The 22,399-nt window shown below is 45.1% G+C and overlaps 1 protein-coding gene across 2 annotated transcripts in view; it reads left to right on the top strand.

Moving 5' to 3' along the window:
* The first annotated feature begins 260 nt into the window (after positions 1-260).
* Positions 261-22,399, top strand: part of BIN2 (bridging integrator 2) — a 40,651-nt gene continuing 18,512 nt past the window's right edge. Inside the window, exons 1-7 of one of the 2 annotated variants that reach the window (XM_025401570.1) lie at positions 261-437; positions 9,848-9,928; positions 18,330-18,384; positions 18,692-18,786; positions 19,350-19,445; positions 21,720-21,827; positions 22,146-22,231. In XM_025401570.1, the coding sequence (XP_025257355.1) occupies positions 261-437; positions 9,848-9,928; positions 18,330-18,384; positions 18,692-18,786; positions 19,350-19,445; positions 21,720-21,827; positions 22,146-22,231 (698 nt within the window). The remainder of the gene's footprint in view (positions 438-9,847; positions 9,929-18,329; positions 18,385-18,691; positions 18,787-19,349; positions 19,446-21,719; positions 21,828-22,145; positions 22,232-22,399) is intronic. The other variant, XM_025401571.1, reaches the window with a different exon arrangement.

Below are 22,399 nucleotides of genomic sequence, written 5' to 3'. Positions count from 1 at the left end.
TTGCAGTTACTTTCCAGTGCTCAGCGTGATGGGAACTGGCTTTCCGGAGCGAACGACTCTGGGCCCACTGCTGAGGATCTGGTTCAGTGAGGACGAGGTTTTTGGCAGGGGCTGGAGCTCGGAAGCTGGCCTCGAGCGAGCGCTGCCTGAGGGCAGGCCCCGCCCCGCCCCTCGGGACCGGCCTACCTCGGCTGACCGTGGTGGGCCGCGGGGCGGGCCGCAGGGCTGGCCAGGGGCGGCCTAAAGTGGCTCAGGGCCGGATGCGAGGCATGCTGGGAGCCCGCACTTCCTCCTCGGGGGCCTCAGAAAACCACAGGGCGCTGGGCCAGGGCGGCGGCCCCCGGGGAGCCGGCACGATGGCAGAGGGCAAGGCGGGCGGCGCGGCCGGCCTCTTCGCCAAGCAGGTGCAGAAGAAGTTCAGCAGGGCCCAGGAGAAGGTAGGTGGCCCGGCCTCGCCGTCTGTCTGGCCCACAGGAGCCGAGGCCGAGCCCGGGCGGGCAGGAGGGGTGGGCAGGGCGCTCAGGGGCCCCGAAGGGCCTGGGCTGACGAGAAGGGTCTCCCGCTCTCCCAGGGAAACGGGAGCGAGGAGTGGGCTTCCATGAAAACTGGCAGATTGGAGAGAGGTCGGAGACCGCCACCCGATCTTGGGCAAGGATGAGGGAAGCTGGGGAGACAACAGTCTCTGGCAGAACCTTCGACAACCCTCAGGCTGACCCAGAAAAGGTGAAAGAAAGGAAGTGACGGCGGTGGCCACCTTTGTATCAAGTTTTGTGCTAGCAATCCAAGATTGGTATTTGACAGATGATGAAATTGAAGGGTAATTTTCCTCAGAGGGCAATTTGCCCAAAGACAGCGATGCAGCGGGATGCCAGCGTGCACCCCCCACCGAAGGCTGGAATAATCTTGCATAGTTCTCCCCCTACCTCTCCCTGCCTGGCCTCTGGGTGGTGTTTCGGCTGATGTAAGCAGAAGCCCAAATCTGCTTCTTGTACCCTTCCTTTGGCGTTGGGGAGTACACTTCCCAGGGTGATGAACCACATCTGTGTTCAGAGTGTGTCCTTGGTTAATGCCAGGTAGCCCTGCCCCAGAACTGGCATTTAGATAGCCCATCTATTACTTGCTTGGCAATCTAGATCATGGGGACATTCTCTACACATTTTGATGGCATTTTTGTTTCTACCTGTCCAGAATATTTTCTTTGCTTCTAACCTGAACCTCTGCTCTCCACCTACCAACCCTCTAGTAGACAAGGCGGTTTGGGAAGACATGTCAGCCAGAAGAAAGAGCGGGGGAAGAGAGACAAGAAGGACCTGAGATAGAGTTTCGGTTTGCCTTTTTTTCTCTCTCTCTTTATTAAGCCTACCCACCTTCTACAACGGAGAAGTTTTGGTTTTCTAAGAGCTGATGGACTTAGAAGCATTTGGATGAACAGCTCTGCTTAACAACTGAAATATCCCTATTATCTTCTAAAGGTGGAGCACTGGTTTGAGCCCTGGGAAGGCTTAAAGGCATCCAGCTCTCCAGAGTTGATTTATCAGCAGAAAACTGATGGAATATAGATGTAGCTCCTGACTTTAAGAGACCACAATGGAAGGGAGGGTTTTTTTCTATCATTTGAGGTCATGTGAAAGAGAGGAAGAAAAGGGAAAGAGTTTGTGTTGCCAGACTTTGTTACTTCACTTACCCTAACTTCACCTTGATCCTAGTTTCAGCCTCTCTGAAGGCTTACAAATCTGGTAGACCTGAGAGCAGGGCCTATGGGAAGGTCTAGCTGGAAACAGTGTGGGCGAGCAGGAGGTACTGGAGGGGAGAAGGCCACACTGTGGTTGAAAAAAAACAAAACAAAAGCCCTAAAAGACAAAACACTCATGAATAGTAGTAATTTTAAAAAGACATACCAGCCAGGCACAGTGACTCACTCCTGTAATTCCAGCACTTTGGGAGGCCAAGGTGGGAGGACTGCTTGAGCCTAGGAGATCAAGACTGCAGTCAGCAGTGATCACACCACCACACTCAAACAGAGGGAGACTCTGTCTCAAAAAATATAAATAAATAAATAAATAAAAATAAAAGACATACAGTTGATTGTATTTCAGTCTTGCATCTTTTGTCTTCATCTGGCCTCTTGTCAACACTATGACCTTGCTTTGGGCCTTCACTCCTTTGTAAGCATAGACTCCAAACCTTGGCTAAATAGTGTCCTGCTCTGGGCTTCAGATCTTGCACCTGTAAAATGAGAGGGTTGATGCTCTTGATGAAACTCAATATGGTAAGAACACTAAATTGAAAAGGAGTCACATTTAACTCAGAGTCAAATACTTCCCAAAGAGAGAACCAGCCTCTCAGGTTCTTCTGGCCTGAACCCTGAGGAAGTAGAGAAAGAGGAGCAAACTCAAATCTGCCATGGGGAATTCCCAGTTGATGTAGAAAACAAGATATTCTGAATCTAGACTAGACACAAGGGTAGGCAGAGGTTGAACTTGGATAAGGTGGGAATGGCCTGGAATGCCGGAAAGGAGCTCAGCTCAGTCAGCCTGAAGCCAGTCCTTGAGTCTTGGGAAGTTACTGAGAGCAAGATAAAGAGGGAGAAATTTGCACTAAAATGAAAGGATTCCTTTCAACACTTATTGCTTTTTCTGCAAGCAGTTGGATGTAATCTTCTGAATAATAAGTAATAGCTAATGTGTCAAATAGCGATATGTGTCAAATATCAAGCGCCTATTATGGACCAGAAACAGGGATATAAGAAAGTGATTATCGGCGGGGTGCAGTGGCTCACACCTGTAATCCCAGCACTTTGGGAGGCCCAGGCGGGTGGATCTCCTGAGGTCGGGAGTTCGAGACCAACCTGACCAACATGGAGAAACTCCGTCTTTCCTAAAAATATAAAATTAGCCAGGCGTGGTGGTGCATGTCTGTAATCCCAGCTACTCAGGAGGCTGAGACAGGAGAATCGCTTGAACCCAGGAGGCGGAGGTTGTGGTGAGCTGAGATCGCACCATTGTACTCCAACTTGGGCAACAAGAGCGAAACTCTGTCTCAAAAAAATAAAATAAAATAAAATAAAGAAAGTGATTATCTCTCCCTTTACAGAGCCAACATTCTACCGATGTCATCTCCCTTCATCTATTCAACTCTTTAAAAGCAGGTTACTAACATCTGTGTTTTAGAAATAAGGAAACAAGGCTCAAAAGAGATTGGTAGGTAGCAGAAATGTTACTGAAACCCAGGTGTCCTGCCTCTGAATCCTAACCTCACTGAGGCTGCTGCTTTACAACGTTCCTGATAAGCCACTCTCACATCTGTGCCTCCCCCACTTCCTGATCCTCTCTGAGGAGCAAAGCTCAGGAGTAGAGAAACTTTTTGTTCAGGCATCCTCTGAAAAGCTGGGAGTGGAGGTCTGGTGACCATTAAATACAATAGGGATGAAACATTCTTGGTCTGTTTTCCATTTCCCGCCCAAACTCAACATGAGACTGAATTTAAGCTGACTTTATTTTGTGTGTGTGTGTGTGTGTGTGTTTAGTATGATACATCTTCTCGTTTCCAACTATAGTACTGCTTTCACCATCTGTTTGTGATTTCTCTGTGGCAAACCTCTCAGATCCCCCTGAGAAGGGACATTGTTTACCTCTCCTTTGTTGGTCTTCTCTTCTGTTGACATCTACTCAGCTTAAATCCCAAAGGGTTAAATTCAACAAATATTTACAGAAAAACTCCTTTGTTCAGGGTACTGGGCTGGACCCAGCAGGGAATTTAGGGGTAAGAGACACTCTTGCTTTGCCAAAAGCTTACAATCTAGTTTAAAAAATAATAATAATAATAAAATAACTGACCCGAGAGATGCAGGTCTATGGGAATTCAGAGTACACAAGGATTGGGGAGAATCGAGAGGTTTTATAGTGGAGGCTGAATTTGAAATAGGCATTATGGACGATTAGTAGTTTTTCAGACAAGTGGTCAGAGAGTATTCTAGCTGAGAAATGCCAGCATAAGCAAGGCGTGGAGCCTGGAGTGAGAAATACAGCTCAGCTGGAGCACAGGGAGTGGTCAGAGAAAAGCCTGGAAAAAGTATATTAGGACCTTTTAAGGAAAGCTTACTTTATCGTATATCCTAAAAATAAAGATTTCCGACCAGGTGTCATGGCTCATGCCTGTAATCCCAGCACTTTTGTGAGGCTGAAGTGGGTAGATCACCTGAGGTCAGGAGTTCGAGACCAGCCTGGCCAATGTGGCACAATCCCATCTCTACCAAAAAATACAAAAATTAGCTGAGTGCGGTGGCGCATGCGTGTGGTCCTGGCTGCTTGGAGGCTGAGGCAGGAGAATCGCTTGAACCTGGGAGGTGAAGGTTGTAGTAAGCTGAGATTGTGCCACTGCACTCCAGCCTGGGTGATAGAGCTAGACTCTGTCTCGAAAGAAAGAGAGAGAGAGACAGAGAGAGAGAGAGAGAAAGAAAAGAAAGAAAGAAAGAAAAAGAAAAAAAGAAAGAAAATTTCCTATATAACCACAAAAAATTACTGCACCTAAGAGAAAATATTAGCAAAATTTTATAATATCAAATATCCAGGCCCTATGCAAATTACCCCAATCAAGGGAATTAACTAAAATATAATAAATGATTATCGGAGAGGCAATGGTAAGGAACTGTAGCCACCAAAGATATATGTAGTAATTTTTTTTAAAGCTCTATTTCCACCCCAACCCTGATCTACAGAAAAGTTATAAATAATCAATGAACATTGGAATATTTTTCATGCAGATTCACCAAGTGTTAACATTTTGCCACATTTACTTTCTTGCCTTGCTCTTGCTCTTTCTCCTTAAATATCTATACTCTAATTTAGCTGCCAGGCCAGGTAAATTGGGACAGAATTCTCAAAGCAGGATTTTAGGGATTAGCATTATATGGGTTTTCATTAGGAAGTGATCCAAAAGTAGAATTTATTCATTGTTTCAACAAACATCTGTTTAGCATCTGTACACCCTGTTCCCTCAAGGTCTTTCGTTGGAAAGAACATCCATGACATAGTGTAAGTGCCCTAACATGTACCTGTTGCTTATGGCAACAAATTACTTTGGCCCCAGAGCACGGGGGTATGTTTCAGGGTGGTAACACCTTTTCACTTTCAGAGTTTGAAGGTGAGGAAGTTTCTCTTAGTACCCTCCACCCCTGACCCCACACCCTCCAAGTCTTTTGGCCTCGAGCCTTTTGGGGACTGGGGAGATTGGTCTGCCCCAGTCATCTCCTACACTGACTCTAGACTGAGTTTTCTCTTTTCTGTTTTTTCTATCCTCTCTACCTAAGAAGAACTAAATTAGGGGCAAAGGAAGGGAGGGGTAGCAGAAAGGAAGTTAAGAGCTGCACTTACCACTAAACAAGGTGGTTTTGCAACTTTCTGGTAGAGGACAGTGTTTTGTTAGCGGGGAAGGGTGGAGCCAGGGAGGATGGCAGACTCTGCACATCCAGGGCTGGGTGGCAAGACACAAACAGATATGGCCAAACCAAACAGATACGGCCAAACCAAAAATACAAGCATTTACAGGCAAGGGAGCAAAACTAAACAGAATGACAGTGAGTACCTCTTGAGTGCTCTTTGTAGGGCAGCTCTGAGAAGGCAATTTACATGCAAAATATTTAATCTTCCTAACAACTCCAGGAGATAAATATTATCTAATGGGGAAAGGGAGTTCTGTAAACTGAGGCTCAAAAGGTTTAATGACTTACCTGAAGACTTACAGTCAGTAAGTAGAAAGGCCAAGATAGGAGCCCATATCTGTCTAACTCCAGAGTGCTTGATCTTATCCACTACAGCCAGCAAGAGCTCCAGGAATGAGACACACCCCCTAGATTAAGAATGGAGATACTGGCAGGCCGACGGCTCACGCCTGTAATTCCAGCACTTTGGGAGGCTGAAATGTGCAGATCACCTGAGGTCAGGAATTCAAGACCAGCCTGGCCAACATGGCGAAACCCCGTCTCTACTAAAAATACAAAAATTCGCCAGGCGTGGTGGTGGGCGCCTGTAATCCCAGCTACTTGGGAGGCTGAGGCAGGAGAATCGCTTGAACCGGTGAGGCAGAGGTTGCAGTGAGCTGAGATAGCATCACTGCACTCCAGGCTGGGTGACAGAGCAAGACTTGTCTCAAAAAAAAAAAAAAAAAAAGGAGTGGAGATATGAATCAGAGTCTCTCCACAGAACGTGCCACACTCCCCAGATCTGGGCAGTCTTCCATGACATTCAAAGCCCTTCATAATGAAACTCCTGTCTCCCTTTCTAGCTTCATTCCCCACCACTCCCCATAACAGCCATGCTGAACCAGCTCGTGAAGCTGTGTGCTCCTATGATTTTGCTGATGCTGTTGTCTCTAACTGGAATCCTCTTTCTACTCCCACCCTTTATACTCTATTTCTTTTTATTTTATTTTATTTTATTTTATTTTTGAGACAGAGTTTCACTCTGTTGCCCAGGCTAGAGTGCAATGGCGCAATCTCGGCTCACTGCAACCTCTGCTTCCCAGGTTTAACCAATTCTCCTGCCTTCAGCCTCCCAAGTAGCTGGGATTGCAGGCATGCGCCACCATGCCCAGCTAATCTTTTTTGTATTTAGTATAGATGGGGTTTCACCATGTTGGTCAAACTCCTGACCTCAGGTGATCCACCCGCCTTGGCCTCCCAAAGTATTGGAATTACAGGTGTAAGCAGCTGCGCCCAGCCCCTATACTCTATTTCAATCTAGCAAAATCCTACTCCAAGGCTCCATTCATTCATCCCGTCCCATATCAGTCTTACTCTCCTTCCTATTACAATTATCACATATCTGATTCCTGGATACTGAGAAATCTAAATGAGCAAAGCAAGTACCTAAACCTAAGGAGCCTATAGTTTAGGAGAATAAACAAATAGAAATAATAAAACAGGCTGGGCAGGGTGGCTCACACCTGTGATACCAGCACTTTGGGAGGCCAAGGAGGCGGATCACCTGAGGTCGGGAGTTTGAGACCAGTCTGACCAACATGGAGAAACCCTATCTGTACTAAAAATACAAAATTAGCCAGGCGTGGTGGTGCGTGCCTGTAATCCCAGCTACTCGGGAGGCTAAGGCAGAAGAATTGCTTGAAGCTAGGGGGCGGAGGTTGTGATGAGCCAAGATCGTGCCATTGCACTCCAGCCTGGGCAACAAGAGTGAAACTCTGTCTCAAAATAATAGTAATAATAATAGTAATAAAACAATAATTTAACTGTATACAAGATACAGAAGTTGCAAGTAATTGAGAGGGAGTGAATAATCGATCAATGGGATGAAGTGGATGTGGTTAAGTATCACAAAAGATATGGAGTACGAACTGGGTTTTGTAAGATACTTGCATGGCAGACAAGGTGGGGAAAGGCATTCTAGAAAGAGGGACAAGCATCTATGACAAGCAACAGTATTCAGGAAACTAAAAAAGTGTTAGGGAAGGAGACCTGCAGAAAGGAGGAGTGTGAGAGGTAAGACTTAATGCAGGGTCCGATCCTTGGGACCTGCGTGCATGCTAGAATTTGAACTATTACTTCAAGATACATATTGGACTTGTTTTTTTTTTCTTTTTTTTTTGAGACGGTTTCCCTCTGTCACCCAGGCTGGAATGCAGTGGCACAATCTTGGCTCACTGCAACCTCCGCCTCCTAGGCTCAAGTGATTCTCCTGCCCCAGCCTCCCGAGTAGCTGGAATTGCATGTGTCTGCCACCACTCCCAGCTAATTTTTGTTTGTTTGTTTGTTTGTTTTGTATTTTTAGTAGAGACAAGGTTTTACGCTGTTAGCCAGGTTGGTCTCGAATTCCTGACCTCAAGTGATCCGCCTGCCTTGGCCTCCCAAGGCTGGGCACGTGAGCCACCATGCCCAGCCCATATTGGGCATTTAATAAAAATTTGTTGAACAGATGAATGGGGAACCATTAGAAGATTTTAAGGAGCAGCAGTGTGGTAGACCTATTGCAGCAGGCCAGGTAATAAATGGTGAGGGCCTAGACTAAGGCTGTGGCAGTAAGACCAGGGGAATAGGATGGTTTCTAGAGATGGACATGGCGAGGGATTCAATGAAAAGGATGAAAAAGTAGTTGAAGGCAACTCTTGAGATTCTAACTTGGGCTTGGCAGGATGATGGTATCTCCTTCCAAGATGGGGGTTATAGGCAGAAGAGTCAGGGCTTTCTTACTACATGTAACTGCCTGTTTATAAGTGAGTGTCTTATTAGAATAGAGACTGGGTCTTATTCATCCACATGTCTTTTGCATTCGCACTGAGATCAGTATGATGGTTTAGCTCTCAGGTTTTCTAGTTGAGAGGCGATATACATGGATAGCATTCAGGTGTAGCTGAGTTTCCAAATGCATTATATCGGGGCCTCTCAAAGTTTTCCACAAAAGCCCCCTTGAGAGAAATGTCCCTGCCTAACCTCTCTAACCTCATCTATCTAGAGGAACCTATGGCTATAGTTGAAAACAGTCTCTCAAGTAAAAAATGTCTTCAAAGCTAACATTTTACTTAAAAGCCATGCACATTTTACATTTTTCTCATCAATACTTGTTTTAATATAATGCTCTCCTCCTTCCTTCTCAAAAACCCACTTTAAATATTAATAACAATGCCAGCCAGCCTGGTGGCTCATGCCTATAATTGCAGCATGCTGGGAGGCTGAGCCTAGGAGTTCAGCCAGCCCGAGCAACATAGTGAGACCCTGTCTCTACAGAAAAATTTTAAAAATTAGTGAGGTGTGGTGGTGTGAGCATGTGGTCCCAGCTACTGGGGAGGCCAAGGTGGGAGGATTGCTTGAGCCCAGAGAGGTTGAGGGTGTAGTAAGTTGTGATTGCATTGCTGTACTACAGCCAGGGCAACAGAGCAAGACCCTGTCTCAAATAAAATAATAATAATAATAACAGTGACATTCAGAAAGATATACCTTATTTCTTTCTTTTTTTTTTTTTTTTTTTTTTTAAGACAGAGTTTTGCTCTTGTTGTCCAGGCTGGAGTACAATGGCGCAATCTTGCCTCACTGCAACCTCCACCTCCCAGGTTCAAGCGATTCTCCTGCCTCAGCCTCCCAAGTAGCTGGGATTACAGGCATGCACCACCATGCCCAGCTAATTTTGTATTTTTAGTAGAGACGGGGTTTATCCATGTTGGTCAGGCTGGCCTCCAATTCCCAACTTAAGATGATCCACCTGCCTTGGCCTCCCGAAGTGCTGGGATTATAGGCGTGAGCCACTACACCCGGCCACATATACCTTATTTTTTCTGAGCTTTATATTAATATATATCCTCTAGCTCACTACTATGTACCCCCTAGAGCTACCCCTAATTTGAAAAGAACAACAAAACAGGATTCTTTTTTCAGCAGTTTGTTACATTCCTAATTCTGTTGGTCCAGTAAGAGTACAGCCCTTCAAGGCCAGGCGCAGTGGCTCATGCCTGTAATCCCAGCACTTTGGGAGGCCAAGGCGGGTGGATCATTTGTGGTCAGGAGTTGGAGACCAGCCTGGCCAACATGGTGAAACCCCATCTCTACTAAAAATACAAAAATTAGCTGGGCGTGGTGGTACACACCTGTAATCCCAGCTACTCGGGAGGCTGAGGCGGGAGAATTGCTTGAACCCGGGAGGCAGAGGTTTCAGTGAGCTGAGATTGTGCCACTGCACTCCAGCTTGGGCAACAGAGTGAGACTCTGTCTCATAAGTAAATAAATAAACAAACAAACACAGCCCTTCAGTTGTGAGATTCTTGACCGAAGCCAGGGTCATATGAGGCCAACAGGTAAGAGAGACTTGACCATAACCTTATGGGCCTTTCTGACTTATATCCCTAGGTGCTGCAGAAATTGGGGAAAGCTGTAGAAACCAAAGATGAACGATTTGAACAAAGCGCTAACAACTTCTACCAACAACAGGTAATCTGGAGGGCAGGGGAGGGAAGCTTGGAAGAAGAAAGGAGAGGGCTGAGTGGCAGAAGAACAATAAGTTCTACAAACTGGCAAACATCCCCACCAAGCCACCCTCCCCCTAGGGTTAAGGGCTACAGGGTGATCTGCTGCTTATCCTTCCTCGGTGAACTAAAGGAATTTACCAGCCGGGCACAGTGGCTCACCCCTATAATCCCAACACTTTGGGAGGGCGAGGTGGGTGGATCACCTGAGGTCAGGAGTTTGAGACTAGCCTGACCAACATGGTGAAACCCTGCCTTTACTAAAAATACAAAAAATTAGCTGGGCATGGTGGTGTGCACCTGTAATCCCAGCTACTCGGCAGGCCGAGGCAGAAGAATCACTTGAACCCGGGAGGCAGAGGTTGCAGTGAACAGAGATCTTGCCATTGCACTCCAGCCTGGGTGACAAGAGTGAAACTCCATCTCAAAAAAAAAAAAAAAAAAAAAGTAGAGTTAAAAATAAAGGAATTTATCTTTTTTCTTGCAGTGAGCTGTGATTGTGCTACTGCACCCCAGCCTAAGCAATAGAGCAAGACCCTGTCTCAAAAAAAAAAAAAAAAAAGCAGCTCCCACATCAAGAAAAAAGAAAAAAATGAATTTAAAAATTAATAGGCTGAACATGGTGGCTCACACCTATAATCCCAGCACTTTGGGAGGCCAAAGTGCTGAGCTCAGAAGTTTGTGACCAGCCTAGACAACAACATGACAAAACCCCATCTCTACAAAAAATACAAAAATACAAAAATTAGCCGGGCATGGTGGTGTGCTCCTGTATTCTCAGCTACTTGGGAGGCTGAGGCAAGAGGATTGCCTGAGTCTCAGAGGTCGACGCTACAGTGAGCTTTGTTTGCGCCACTGCACTCCAGCCTAGGTGACAAAGTGAGACCCTGTCTCACTTTGTTATGGTTTGTTTAAATCAGCAACTCACTGACATGTTTTAAGTTTCTTAGATTTAAGGTTATATCTCTTAATCTATATTCTAATCCCTCCCTTCTTGTAGCTTATTTGTTAATGATACTAGGTTGTTTGTCCTGCAGTTTTCTACAGTCTATATTTTGCTGATTGAATTCCCATGATACTGTCTAATATGTTCCTATGTCTTCTGTATTTTTTATAATGGCTTATAGACTTAGAGGCTTGATGAGATTCAGGTTTTTGTTTTGATGGCAAGAATACTTAATAGGTGTTATTGTATTCTTCCATCAGGAGGCACATAAAGTCTGATTGTCTCCTTTTTTGTGTGATGTTAATAGTAAAGTAACAGCATATAAGTTGCAGGGCTAGGATTTAGACATAAACGCAGCTTTTTTCACTATGCCTCACTAGGAGGCCTCCCTGGGCCTCTTCTCAACTCTTCTTACTGTTCTATTTCCAACTCCAGGATGAATAGAAGAAAAATCAGTAAGTTGATACCCACTGTGGAAGGTTTCTGATTCTTGGTCCATTCTGTCCCTCTGTCCTCTTTCTAAGAGCAGATGTGTAGGTAGAAAAGGTAAGAGATGAAGCAGGACCATCAGGAAGAACAAGATCCGATGGGACAGTCCCCTCAGAATTCCCTGTGGAAGCCCACCATTTAAACATCACTTAAGGGGAAAAATAAGAAATGAAATGGAGTTAGGTTGGGAATAAGGAAAAGCTTCTAGCTGGGTGCAGTGGCTCATGCCTGTCATTCCAACATTTTGGGAGGCTGAGGCGGCAGGGCTAGGGGTTCAAGACCAGCCTTGGCAACATAGTGAGACCTTGTCTCTATAAAAAAAAAAATAAGGAAAAACTTCTTGATTGAGAGAATGATACACCTATAAGAAGTGCTGATTGAATATGCTTTTGAAATTCTCTTTTTGGTAAATTCATTTAACAAATATTTTATGACCACCTGCTGAGTGCCAGGAACTGTGTTTGGTGCTGGGACTTCAACATGAATGAGACAACCTGCCTGCCCTCAAGGCTCTTAGTTTAAGAAGGAAGACAGTGACAATACAGTCATGTCTGACCTGAGGACCTGGGGTGGCAAAGACACACAGGAGGAAAAAGGACAAGGTCAAGGATTTTTTTTTTTTCTTTTTGTGAAGATGAGATCTCACAATGTTGCCCAGGCTGGTTTCAAACTCCTAGGCTCAAGCAATCCTCCTGCCTCTGACTCCTTGAGTGCTGGGATTACAGGTGTGAGTGGAGTGTTCCAGAAGTTGAACCGGTTGGTCATGTGCCCTATCCCTCACCCACAGTTAGCTTGCAGGTAAACTTTTTATTAATAGCTTAGCCTATCAATACCAAACTTCCTAGCCTAATTTCAAAGTCTTGCCACTTGCCCACATTCCTGATCACATTTCTTTTTTGTTTTGTTTTGTTTTTGTTTGTTTGTTTTGTTTTTGAGATGGGATGGCATCTTGCTGTGTCGCCCAGGCTGGAGTGCAGTGGCATGATCTCAGCTCACTGCAACCCCTGCCTCCCGGGTTCAAGCGATTGTCCTGCCTCAGCTTCCTGAGTAGCTGGGATTACAGGTGTGCGCCACCATGCCTGGCTAATTTTTGTATTTTTAGTAGAGATGGGGTTTCACCACATTGGCCAGGCTGGTCTCGAACTCCTGACCTCAAGTGATCCACCCGCCTCAGCCTCCCAAAGTGCTGGGATTACAGGTGTGAGCCACTGCACCCAGCTCTGATCACATTTCTTCCATAGGTAATTTTTATTTGAGGCTCTACTTGCTTCCCCCTTTTCTTTCTCTTCAGAGTGTATTACATAGGAAAGATTATTTTCCTCAAGCAACACTTTAACCTGTTATTTCTGGTAGTGACAGCTGTTTCCAATTCATTACCTTTAAAATCAAATCTAATAATCTAGCTTCATCTTTCCCTCCTGGATCTACATTAAACCAAGCACTTTCAATACTTGATCACTTCAGCACTTGGGCATGCTATTTACACTTGTTTTGCTGAGTGTCTGAGTCCGTTTTTCTCCAGAAAGTAGGGAACCCCAGGACAAGAACCTTCTCCATCCTCAGTACTCCAGTCTCTTAAGACCTAGCTCTGTCCACCTGACTGCTCAGGACAAGCTTCTGGTGTGAGTGGTTCATTAACTGAGGGTTGGGCCTGTTTGTATAATGGGTGGGAAGGACTGACTCAGACTCTTTATGGCAATGCCAAGAATTTGGCAAGGATTCAGAGAGCAGAAGTGATAAAATCATAAGATTTAGAGCTAGAACTGGCCTTACCCTGCATTTATAGTTGAAGAAATGGAAGGCAGAGAAGTGGAGTAACTTGCTAGTTGGTGGTAGAGCCAAGTTTCTTGACTCCCAGACAAGCGAGAACCCAAGACTATGAGAGTCACGTCTGTCAGGAAAGGAGAAAGATGTTGGGATTATTCAGCCTGGAGATATTCCAGGGGAGGACAGATAGGTCAGAGAAAGAAAATGATACCTGTTGCTGACCTGTATTCTCCCTCTTCCCCCACTGCACACCACTACCACACACACACACGTGCACACACACACACACACTCTCACACTCATACTTCATCTTCTCAAAAGAAAGAGCAAGAGCATAAAGGAGAACTTTGTAACTAAAAGGCTTGATCCTAAAACACAGAAATGGAACTGGGCTTTTGTGAGCTGCAGTGGAAAGCAGAAGGCATTCATTTTCTGGGCTGTGATAGAGTACCCCCTAGTTTTGAACACTGCATTTATGCACGGTAACCTTGATTACTGATCTGATTTTTCAGGTCATATGATAACTAATGGGAAAACATTAGGAATTTTATTTGTAGAAATTGTGCAAGGTAATTTTTTTTTTTTTTTTTTTTTTTTGAGACAGAGTTTTGCTCTTATATTCCAGGCTGGAGTGCAGTGGTGTAATCCCAGCTCGCTGTAACCTCTGTGCCCCCAGGTTCAAGCGATTCTCCTGCCTCAGCCTCCCAAGTAGCTGGGATTACAGGCATATGCTACCATATCCAGATAATTTTTGTATTTTTAGTATAGATAGGGTTTCACCATGTTGGCCAGGCTGGTCTTGAACTCCTAACCTCAGGTGATCCACCCGCCCCGGCCTCCCAAAGTGGTGGGATTATAGGTGTGAGCCACAGCGCCCGGCCTGTGCAAGGTAATTTGCCGGTTTTTATTACTTTATTATATTTATTTTTGAAATAAAATTTTCATGGTGAAGTAAAAAATTGAGTCTTTTTTTATCCTTCAGGAAAGAATTTAAAAGTTTTAATTTTTTTTTTTTTGAGACGGAGTCTCACTCTGTCGCCAAGGCTGGAGCGCAGTGGCGCGATCTCGGCTCACTGTAACTTCCACCTCCCGGGTTCAAGCAGTTCTCCTGCCTCAACCTCCCAAGTAGCTGGGATTACAGGCATGTGCCACCACGCCCAGCTAATTTTTGTATTTTTAGTAGAGACAGGATTTCACCATGTTGGCCAGGATGTTCTCAATCTCTTGACCTCGTGATCTGCCCATCTCGGCCTCCCAAAGTGCTAGGATTACAGGCATGCACCACTGCGCCCAGCCAAGCCTTGTTCATTTTTATAATCCCCAAAACTTTTTCAAGGCTCTTTAAAATCTTGATTATCACCTTTTCAAAATTCTCAAACTTCTACCTCCTCCCTTATTCAAGTTTAAACGATGTTGTGTACATTTAACATGTTAGGCTATCTAAGCTTTTTTCTGTACATGAGAAAGCAAGGAGGAAGTGAGATATATCCTTTCTGGTAGATGCTGAGTGTTTCTGAATTTTGTTTTTTTTTTTTTTTTTTTTTTTTTTTGAGACGGAGTCTCGCTCTGTCGCCCAGGCTGGAGTGCAGTGGCCGGATCTCAGCTCACTGCAAGCTCCGCCTCCCGGGTTCACGCCATTCTCCGGCCTCAGCCTCCCGAGTAGCTGGGACTACAGGCGCCCGCCACCTCGCCCGGCTAGTTTTTTGTATTTCTTAATAGAGACGGGGTTTCACCGTGTTAGCCAAGATGGTCTCGATCTCCTGACCTCGTGATCCGCCCGTCTCGGCCTCCCAAAGTGCTGGGATTACAGGCTTGAGCCACCGCGCCCGGCCCTGAATTTTGTTAACTGACTGAATCTGTCTCCATTATGCTATTGAAAGTGCTTTCTCAAGGTCACCAGTGACCCATTACCAAATCCAGTTAATTTTACCAATTCTTCCTGCATTCTAACATCTCTGTAGCATCTGACACTTCCTTGATTGGTTTTGTTTTTTAGACAGAGTGTGCTTTGTTGCCCAGGCTGGAGTGCAGTGGCGCAATTGCAGCTCACTGCAAGCCTCCACCTTCATGGTTCAAACAATTCTGCTGCCTAAGCCTCCCGAGTAGCTGAGATTACAGGCGCCTGCCACCACACCTGGCTAATTTTTGTATCTTTAGTAGAGATGGACTTTCACCATGTTGGCCAGACTGGTCTCGAACTCCTGACCTCAAGTGATCCGCCCGCCTCGGCCTCCCAAAATGCTAGGATTACAGATTGGAGCCACCTCATCTGGCCTACTTCCTTGATTGTTTATATGATGTTCTCTTAATCCTTATTTGCTCTAACACAGCACAAATCACAGTTCTGTACTTCTCTGACAGTGCCTTTCACTCCTTTAGGACTGTGTCCTCATGTCTCTTCAAACTGACATTCAGCCCCTTGAGAGGGACTTTTGATCTGATGTTTGGTCAAAAGTTTGGACTAGCTTAGAAGTGAGCTCTGAGGCCCGGCACAGTGGCTCACACCTGTAATTCCAGCAACTTGGGAGGCCGAGGTGGGCGGATCACATCATCAGGAGATCGAGACCATCTGGCTAACACAGTGAAACCCTGTCTCTACTAAAAATACAAAAAATTAGCCGTGTATGGTAGCACACACCTATAGTCCCAGCTACTCGGGAGCCTGAGGCAGGAGAATTGTCGCTTGAACCCAGGAAGCAGAAGTTGCAGTGAGCCAAGATTGCGCCACTGCACTCCAGCCTGGGCGACAGAACAAGACTCCGTCTCAAAAAAAAAAATAAAAAAAGAACAGTGAGCTCTGGAGGTGAGAAAATTGATGAAATAACTAGTCCAGTTTTCTTTGATTTGACCAAGTAGACCTAAATTTTCTGCTGCTAAAATTAAGTAAATAGTGACCTTTCCCCAAAGATTTCCACAGGAAAAATTTTGTCACTAGATAGAATTTTCTGAATTTTCATTTTTTTCTCATAATTTTTTTTTTTGAAGTGGAGTCTTGCTCTGTTGCCCAGGCTGGAGTGCAGTGGTGCAATCTCGGCTCACTGCAACCTCTGCCTCCTGGGTTCAAGTGATTCCCCTGCCTCAGCCTCCTAAGTAGCTGGGATTACAGATGCATGCCACCGTGCCTGGCTAATTTTTGTATTTTTAGTAGAAACAGGGTTTCACCATGTTGGTCAGGCTGGTCTTGAACTCCTGACCTTGTGATCCGCCTGCCTTGGCATCCCAAAGTGCTGGGATTACAAGTGTGAGGCACCACGCCTGGCCTCTCCCATAATTTTTTATTTATTTATTTTTTTTTGAGATGGAGTTTTGTTCTTGTTGCCCAGAGTGGAGGGCAATGGCACAATCTTGGCTCACTGCCACCTCCGCCTCCCGGGTTCAAGTGATTCTTCTGCCTAAACCTGCCAAGCAGCTGGGATTACAGGTGCCTGCCACCACACCCTGCTAATTTTTTGTATTTAGTAGAGATGGGGTTTCACCATGTTGGTCAGGCTGGTCTCAAACTCCTGACCTCAGGTGATCCACCTGCCTTGGCCTCCCAAAGTGCTGGGATTACAGGCGTGAGCCACTGTGCCCGGCCCCATAATTTTTTATACTTGTGGTATCATCAATAGCCTATCAAGTAATTAATACAGCAAATAACAAATGAAAAAATTCACAAGTATTTTATGGTGTACTGAATAATGCAACTTGGCTTTCAAGTACAACATCCCCTGAACTGGTCTGCTCTGATCTGTAGGCTGGCTCCATAGAGTACCCTTAAAGTGGGCTGCACCTCTCAGTCCATCCCTACAGTCCACAGTCCTGAAGTCAGTTTCCAGAATGTCAGATGTCTGGCCTTAAATTCCCAACCAACCCTTCAAAATGAGTTTACACATAGGAAGGAGACCAAAATGGGAAGAGGGTCTAAACACCATAAGGAACAACTGAGGAAATCTATGAGAAAGACTTGGTCAAGGGCACATGCAAGTTGTCTTCAAGCATGTGTGGAAGAGAAATTAGATCTACTCTATGGGTACAGAAGGCCAACCCAAGACTCATAGGAAAAAGTTGGTTTGTTTGTTTTGAGACGGAGTCTTGCTTTGTCACCCAGGCTGGAGTACAGTGACGCGATCTGATCTCAGCTCACTGCAATCTTCGCCTCCCAGGTTCAAGCGATCCTCCTACCTCAGCCTCCCGCGTAGCTGGGACTACAGGTGTGCGCCATCACGCCCGGCTAATATTTTGTATTTTTACTAAAGACAGGGTTTCACCATTTTGACCAGGTTGGTCTCGAACTCCTGACCTAAAGTAATCCACCAGCCTTGGCCTCCCAAAGTGCTGGGATTATAAGGGTGAACTACTACGCCCAGCCAGAAAAAGTTTTAACAGAACTCGTTTAAAATCAAGTGATACTTTCTCAGGCAAGATGTTAGTTTCCAGTTCCTGGAAGTATTTGAGAAGCAGAGGCTAAATGAACATTTGTCAGAGTAATAACAAAAGCAGTTCATCTATCAGATTGAGATTTAAACTTCCAAGTCTAAAAGATACCTTCTTTTCCTTTTTTAGAGGGAGGAGGAGCCCTTGTCTGAACTTGGGATTCCTAGGCTAAAAAACGAGATTTCAGACACAGGAGCAAAGATGGAAGCAGGGATAGATAGAGCTATAGATGAAGACATTCGGGGTGGAACAGGAGAAGCAATGATGAGGCTACTTGGAGTAGCATAAAGCAGGTGACTGATGGAAGGGAAGGGTAAAGTGAGGCAAGGCAGAGAAGGATATCGGGGGGAGAGGAGTGTCTGTGTGGGGGTTCAGAGAAAGAAGAAGGCCTGGTGTCTGCAGAAAATGGTAGCACTTTACCCAGAGGGGAGGGTGCAAGCCAGAGAATCGCAGTGTCACATGGAGAACACTTACATTTCAAAAGAGGAACTTGGGTATAGGCTCTTGTTCACTGGAAGGAAGACGCCAGTGTAATGGGAGCTTTAGCAAGCCCCTATCTTAACTAACACAAAAGAGACCACCTACAACATGTTGGTAAAGAAAGTAAAGGCTAACTTATAACAATTGTGAATATTTGAAGAAATTCCAGGTGTGATTTCTGCTTTTAACCTACTTTTCGACTTTGACCTCTGGAGCGTCTTTTGAAATATGAATCTCTTTAGTCACCAAATGTACTTTTCTCTTTCAGGCAGAAGGCTACAAGCTGTACAAGGACCTGAAGAACTTCCTTAGTGCAGTCAAAGGTGGGCATTGCAGCATGGGAGAATCCAGAGGGCATTTATACAGCTACTAAGAGGTTTGGGGGTGGAAAACATCAGCCATACCCCCAGGTTTTTGTCATTTTATCATTTGTCTACTCTTGACTCCTGGAACTTTGTGGGCTGAGGAAGAGTGACTTTTCCTTTCAGCCCCATCCAGCTTTCCTCACTTACATAACCTAAACCTTCTGAGTTTGTCCTTCTGAATTGGAACCACTGATTTGTCACCCATGTGATTACAACAAATACTGTTGGGGAAACATGATGGTGGGACTGAATTCTCTCCTTTCAGTGATGCATGAAAGTTCAAAAAGAGTGTCAGAAACCCTGCAGGAGATCTACAACAGCGAGTGGGACGGTCATGAGGAGCTGAAGACCATCGTAGGGGTAAGAGTGGCTTGGGTTTTACGACTTGTTGGCACTTATTCCTGTTTGCATCTCAACCTCAGCTTAGCTTCTCTATCCAAGAAAATAGGAAAACAAAGGAGCCAGTTCACACTGTGCATTTGTATAGCCTCAGTCACTGGGTGGTAGGAAGAAGCTACAACTGTTAAGGTAAAAACAAGTTTTCCCTAATCTGTGGATTCCTCTAATTTTGACTCTCTTCCCCTCTTTAAAACATTATGGGAAGTTTTACCTCCTAAAGATGGGTTGTTTTTTAAAACAAAGTTCATACACTCTTAAAATTTCCCGTATAAACTCTGGAGTCCAAGGCTTTAACCTTGTGCCCTGTTCGTAATCTCTGAATGTATGTTCAGACTCCCGTAGCGCAGTTCCTTGGGGTAGGGGCTGTTTCTTTTCTTCCTCTGTATTCCCCGGAATCCAACGTGGTATTCTAAATACAGTGCTACAAAAAAGAAGGTTTTTGCAGGGAGAATTTGGGTATTTCCCTGGTAGGCAGTTGTTGTTGGGAAGTGGAGCCTTCACCAGCCTCTGCCTCTATCCCACAGAATAATGATCTCCTTTGGGAAGACTACGAGGAGAAACTGGCTGACCAGGCTGTGAGGACCATGGAAAACTACGTTGCCCAGTTCAGCGAAATTAAGGTACTCGATGTACAGAATCAAGGTTAGCTTGTGGATGATCCATCCTGGTTAGAGAACATATTGGGTTAAGCATTATAAGTAGAATTAGAGCTCAATTAAGAATGAAGTTTGGGTAAGTTAGGAGAAAGATTAAGGTTGAGGGTTAGACAAGAGGTTAGGATATAAGGTCGGAAGTAGTGTGAAGTTTATGTTTAAACTTAGATTTCAAGGCTGGGTACAGTGGCTCACACCTGTAGTCCCAGTACTTTGGGAGGCTGAGGCAGGAGAATCACTTGAGCCCAGGAGTTCAGGACCAGCCTGGGCAACATGGCAAAACCCCATCTCTACAAAAAATACAAAAAAATTTGTCAGTGTGGTGGTGTGTGTCTGTAGTCCCAGCCACCCTAGGAGACTGAGGTGAAGGATCACTTGAGCCAGGGAGAGAGAGGTTGCAGTGAGCCGAGATCATGCCACTGCGCTCCAGCCTGGGTGACAGAGGCTGATGTCTCAAAATAAGTAAATAAATAAACTTAGATTTCAGTGAGCTATATTTGGGCTGATTTCGAATTAGATCCAAGTTAGAGGCATCCCCTTTAGCTGTGAGAAACAGCTGATGGCACTAAAGATGTTTATTGTACAGAAGAGGAAACATGGGGCAATCAAATAGTTATCTTCAAATACTTGAAAGTCTGTTAGGTAAAAGAGGAATTCCACCTATTCTAAACTGTTCCAGAAAGCAGAATTAGAATTCATCTATTCATTCAGCTAGTTTTGTTTTTGTTTTTGTTTTTTCTGAGATGGAGTCTTGCTCTGTTGCCCAGGGTGGAGTGCAATGGCATGGTCTTGGCTCACTGCAACCTCCACCTCCTGGGTTCTAGCGATTCTCCAGCCTCAGCGTCCCAAGTAGCTGGGATTACAGGCATGCGTCACCATGCCCAGCTAGTTTTTGTATTTTTAGTAGAGATAGGGTTTCTCTGTGTTGGCCAGGCTGGTCTCAAACTCCTGACGTCAGGTGATCCGCCCACCTCGGCCCCCCAGAATGCTGGGATTATAGGCGTGAGCCACTGCATCCAGCTCTAGTATTTGTTAAACACCTACTCTATGAGGCACTGTGCTGATTCAGAGGAAGAAGTTAGAGGGAGGCTGATTTAAGTTCCTAATAATTAAAGCTTTCCAAAAATGAAATGAAATAGATTCAAAGATAGTGAGTTGTCTGTTCTTTGTGCAAACAGCAGTCAAACTACTTCTTATCTTGGATGTTATAGAGAAGACTCATGTATTGTATGGGAAGCTGGACCAGATAATCGCTAAGATCTTTTCAAATTCTGTGACTGAGAGAATGAAACGGTTCAGTGACATAGTCTGCTTCTCACTGGTATAATTTATAGTTTGGATAAGGCTGAGTAGACTTTCAGTGGTCATAGTAATTTATAGCTTTTACTGTGTTTTAGAGCTTTCAGAGCACTTTGTATTCAGCATTCGATCTTTCAAATAGCAGTCGTTTAAGGGGAGATGGGGCTACTGAGGCTCCAAAAGAGATGTGCCTTGCCACGGGCCACAGGCTAATGAATGGCAGATTTGGGACTCATTCCGAAAAATCCAGACTTTCACTTTCATGTGATTCTCCAGGCCATTTCTCCTGGAGACTGAAGCAGTTTATAATGGGTTCATAGGAAATATTAAAATTTAATACAGGGGGAGGTGGAGGTGGAAATATATATATGTATTTTATTATATATATATATACTATATATAATTAATAAAGATTTCCACATGCTCTGTAGGACTCTATCTCCCTCTGAGAATCCCCCATTCTTCCCAGATACTGAGGGAGACCCCATGGGCACCAAACCCTATTAGAAAGTGAAATTGGGGCCGGGTGCAGTGGCTCATACCTGTAATCCTAGCACCTTGAGAGGCCGAGGTGGGCATATCACATGAGCCCAGGAGTTCGAGACCAGCCTGGCCAACATGGCAAAACCCCATCTCTACTAAAAATACAAAAATTAGCCGGGCTTGGTGCACACGCCTATAATTCCAGCTACTTGGGAGGCCGAAGCACAAAAATTGCTTGAATCTGGGAGGCAGAGGTTGCAGTGAGCTGAGATCGCATCACTGCACTCCAGCCTGGCCAACAGAGCAAGACCCTGTCTCAAAAAAGTCAAAAACAAAAAACAACGAAAGTGAAATTTGATAGTAGGATCCAAGAACCTTGCTCTCTGTTTGGTATTCTGTTACCTACATCCTGTCCACTAAAAAGTGATATCCACACCCTTTCTCATTATGCTGGGTCAGGAGAGAATTGCCAAGCGGGGTCGGAAACTCGTGGACTATGACAGTACCCGACATCACCTGGAGGCAGTGCAGAATGCCAAGAAGAAAGATGAGGCCAAGACTGCCAAGGTAAAGCAAAAACAACAACAAAAACTGGTAAATTCTTCCTGTTCTCCTTCTCCCCATGGTGGTGGGAGGTGGCTGGGCCAACGTGGGTATAGGAAATTATAAATTCAGCATCCAGTGTCCTGAAGGAAATCTGTTTCTTCTGACACTGATGCTGTAAGGATAGTCAGAGTCTTGAGGCTGGGGAGGGCATGCTCAGGGGAAGAAGAGGGATGGCTCCCAGTAAGCCTAGTGCCTAAAAAAATGCAGAGAATGAAGGGGGCATGCTGTAGTACTGGGTTCAGAATTGAGGGAGATTGTCTTGTCTCTGTTACCACCTAGGCAGAGGAAGAGTTCAACAAAGCCCAGACTGTGTTTGAAGATCTGAACCAAGAACTACTAGAGGAGCTGCCTATTCTTTATAATAGGTAATGACTGAAATTGCTTGTGTGAAGCAAAGGCACCTTGTGTGCCTTGAGAGTAGGTAGATAAAAGTGTTTTAGATTTAAATTCCCACACTGCCCCCCTTTTTCTGAGACAGGGTCTCACTCTGTCACACAGGCTGGAGTGCAGTAACACTCAGTCTCAGCTCAGTG

Source organism: Theropithecus gelada, chromosome 11 (assembly GCF_003255815.1).
Source record: "Theropithecus gelada isolate Dixy chromosome 11, Tgel_1.0, whole genome shotgun sequence".
Lineage (NCBI taxonomy): Eukaryota > Metazoa > Chordata > Mammalia > Primates > Cercopithecidae > Theropithecus > Theropithecus gelada.
This window is presented reverse-complemented; position numbering and strand designations above follow the sequence as displayed.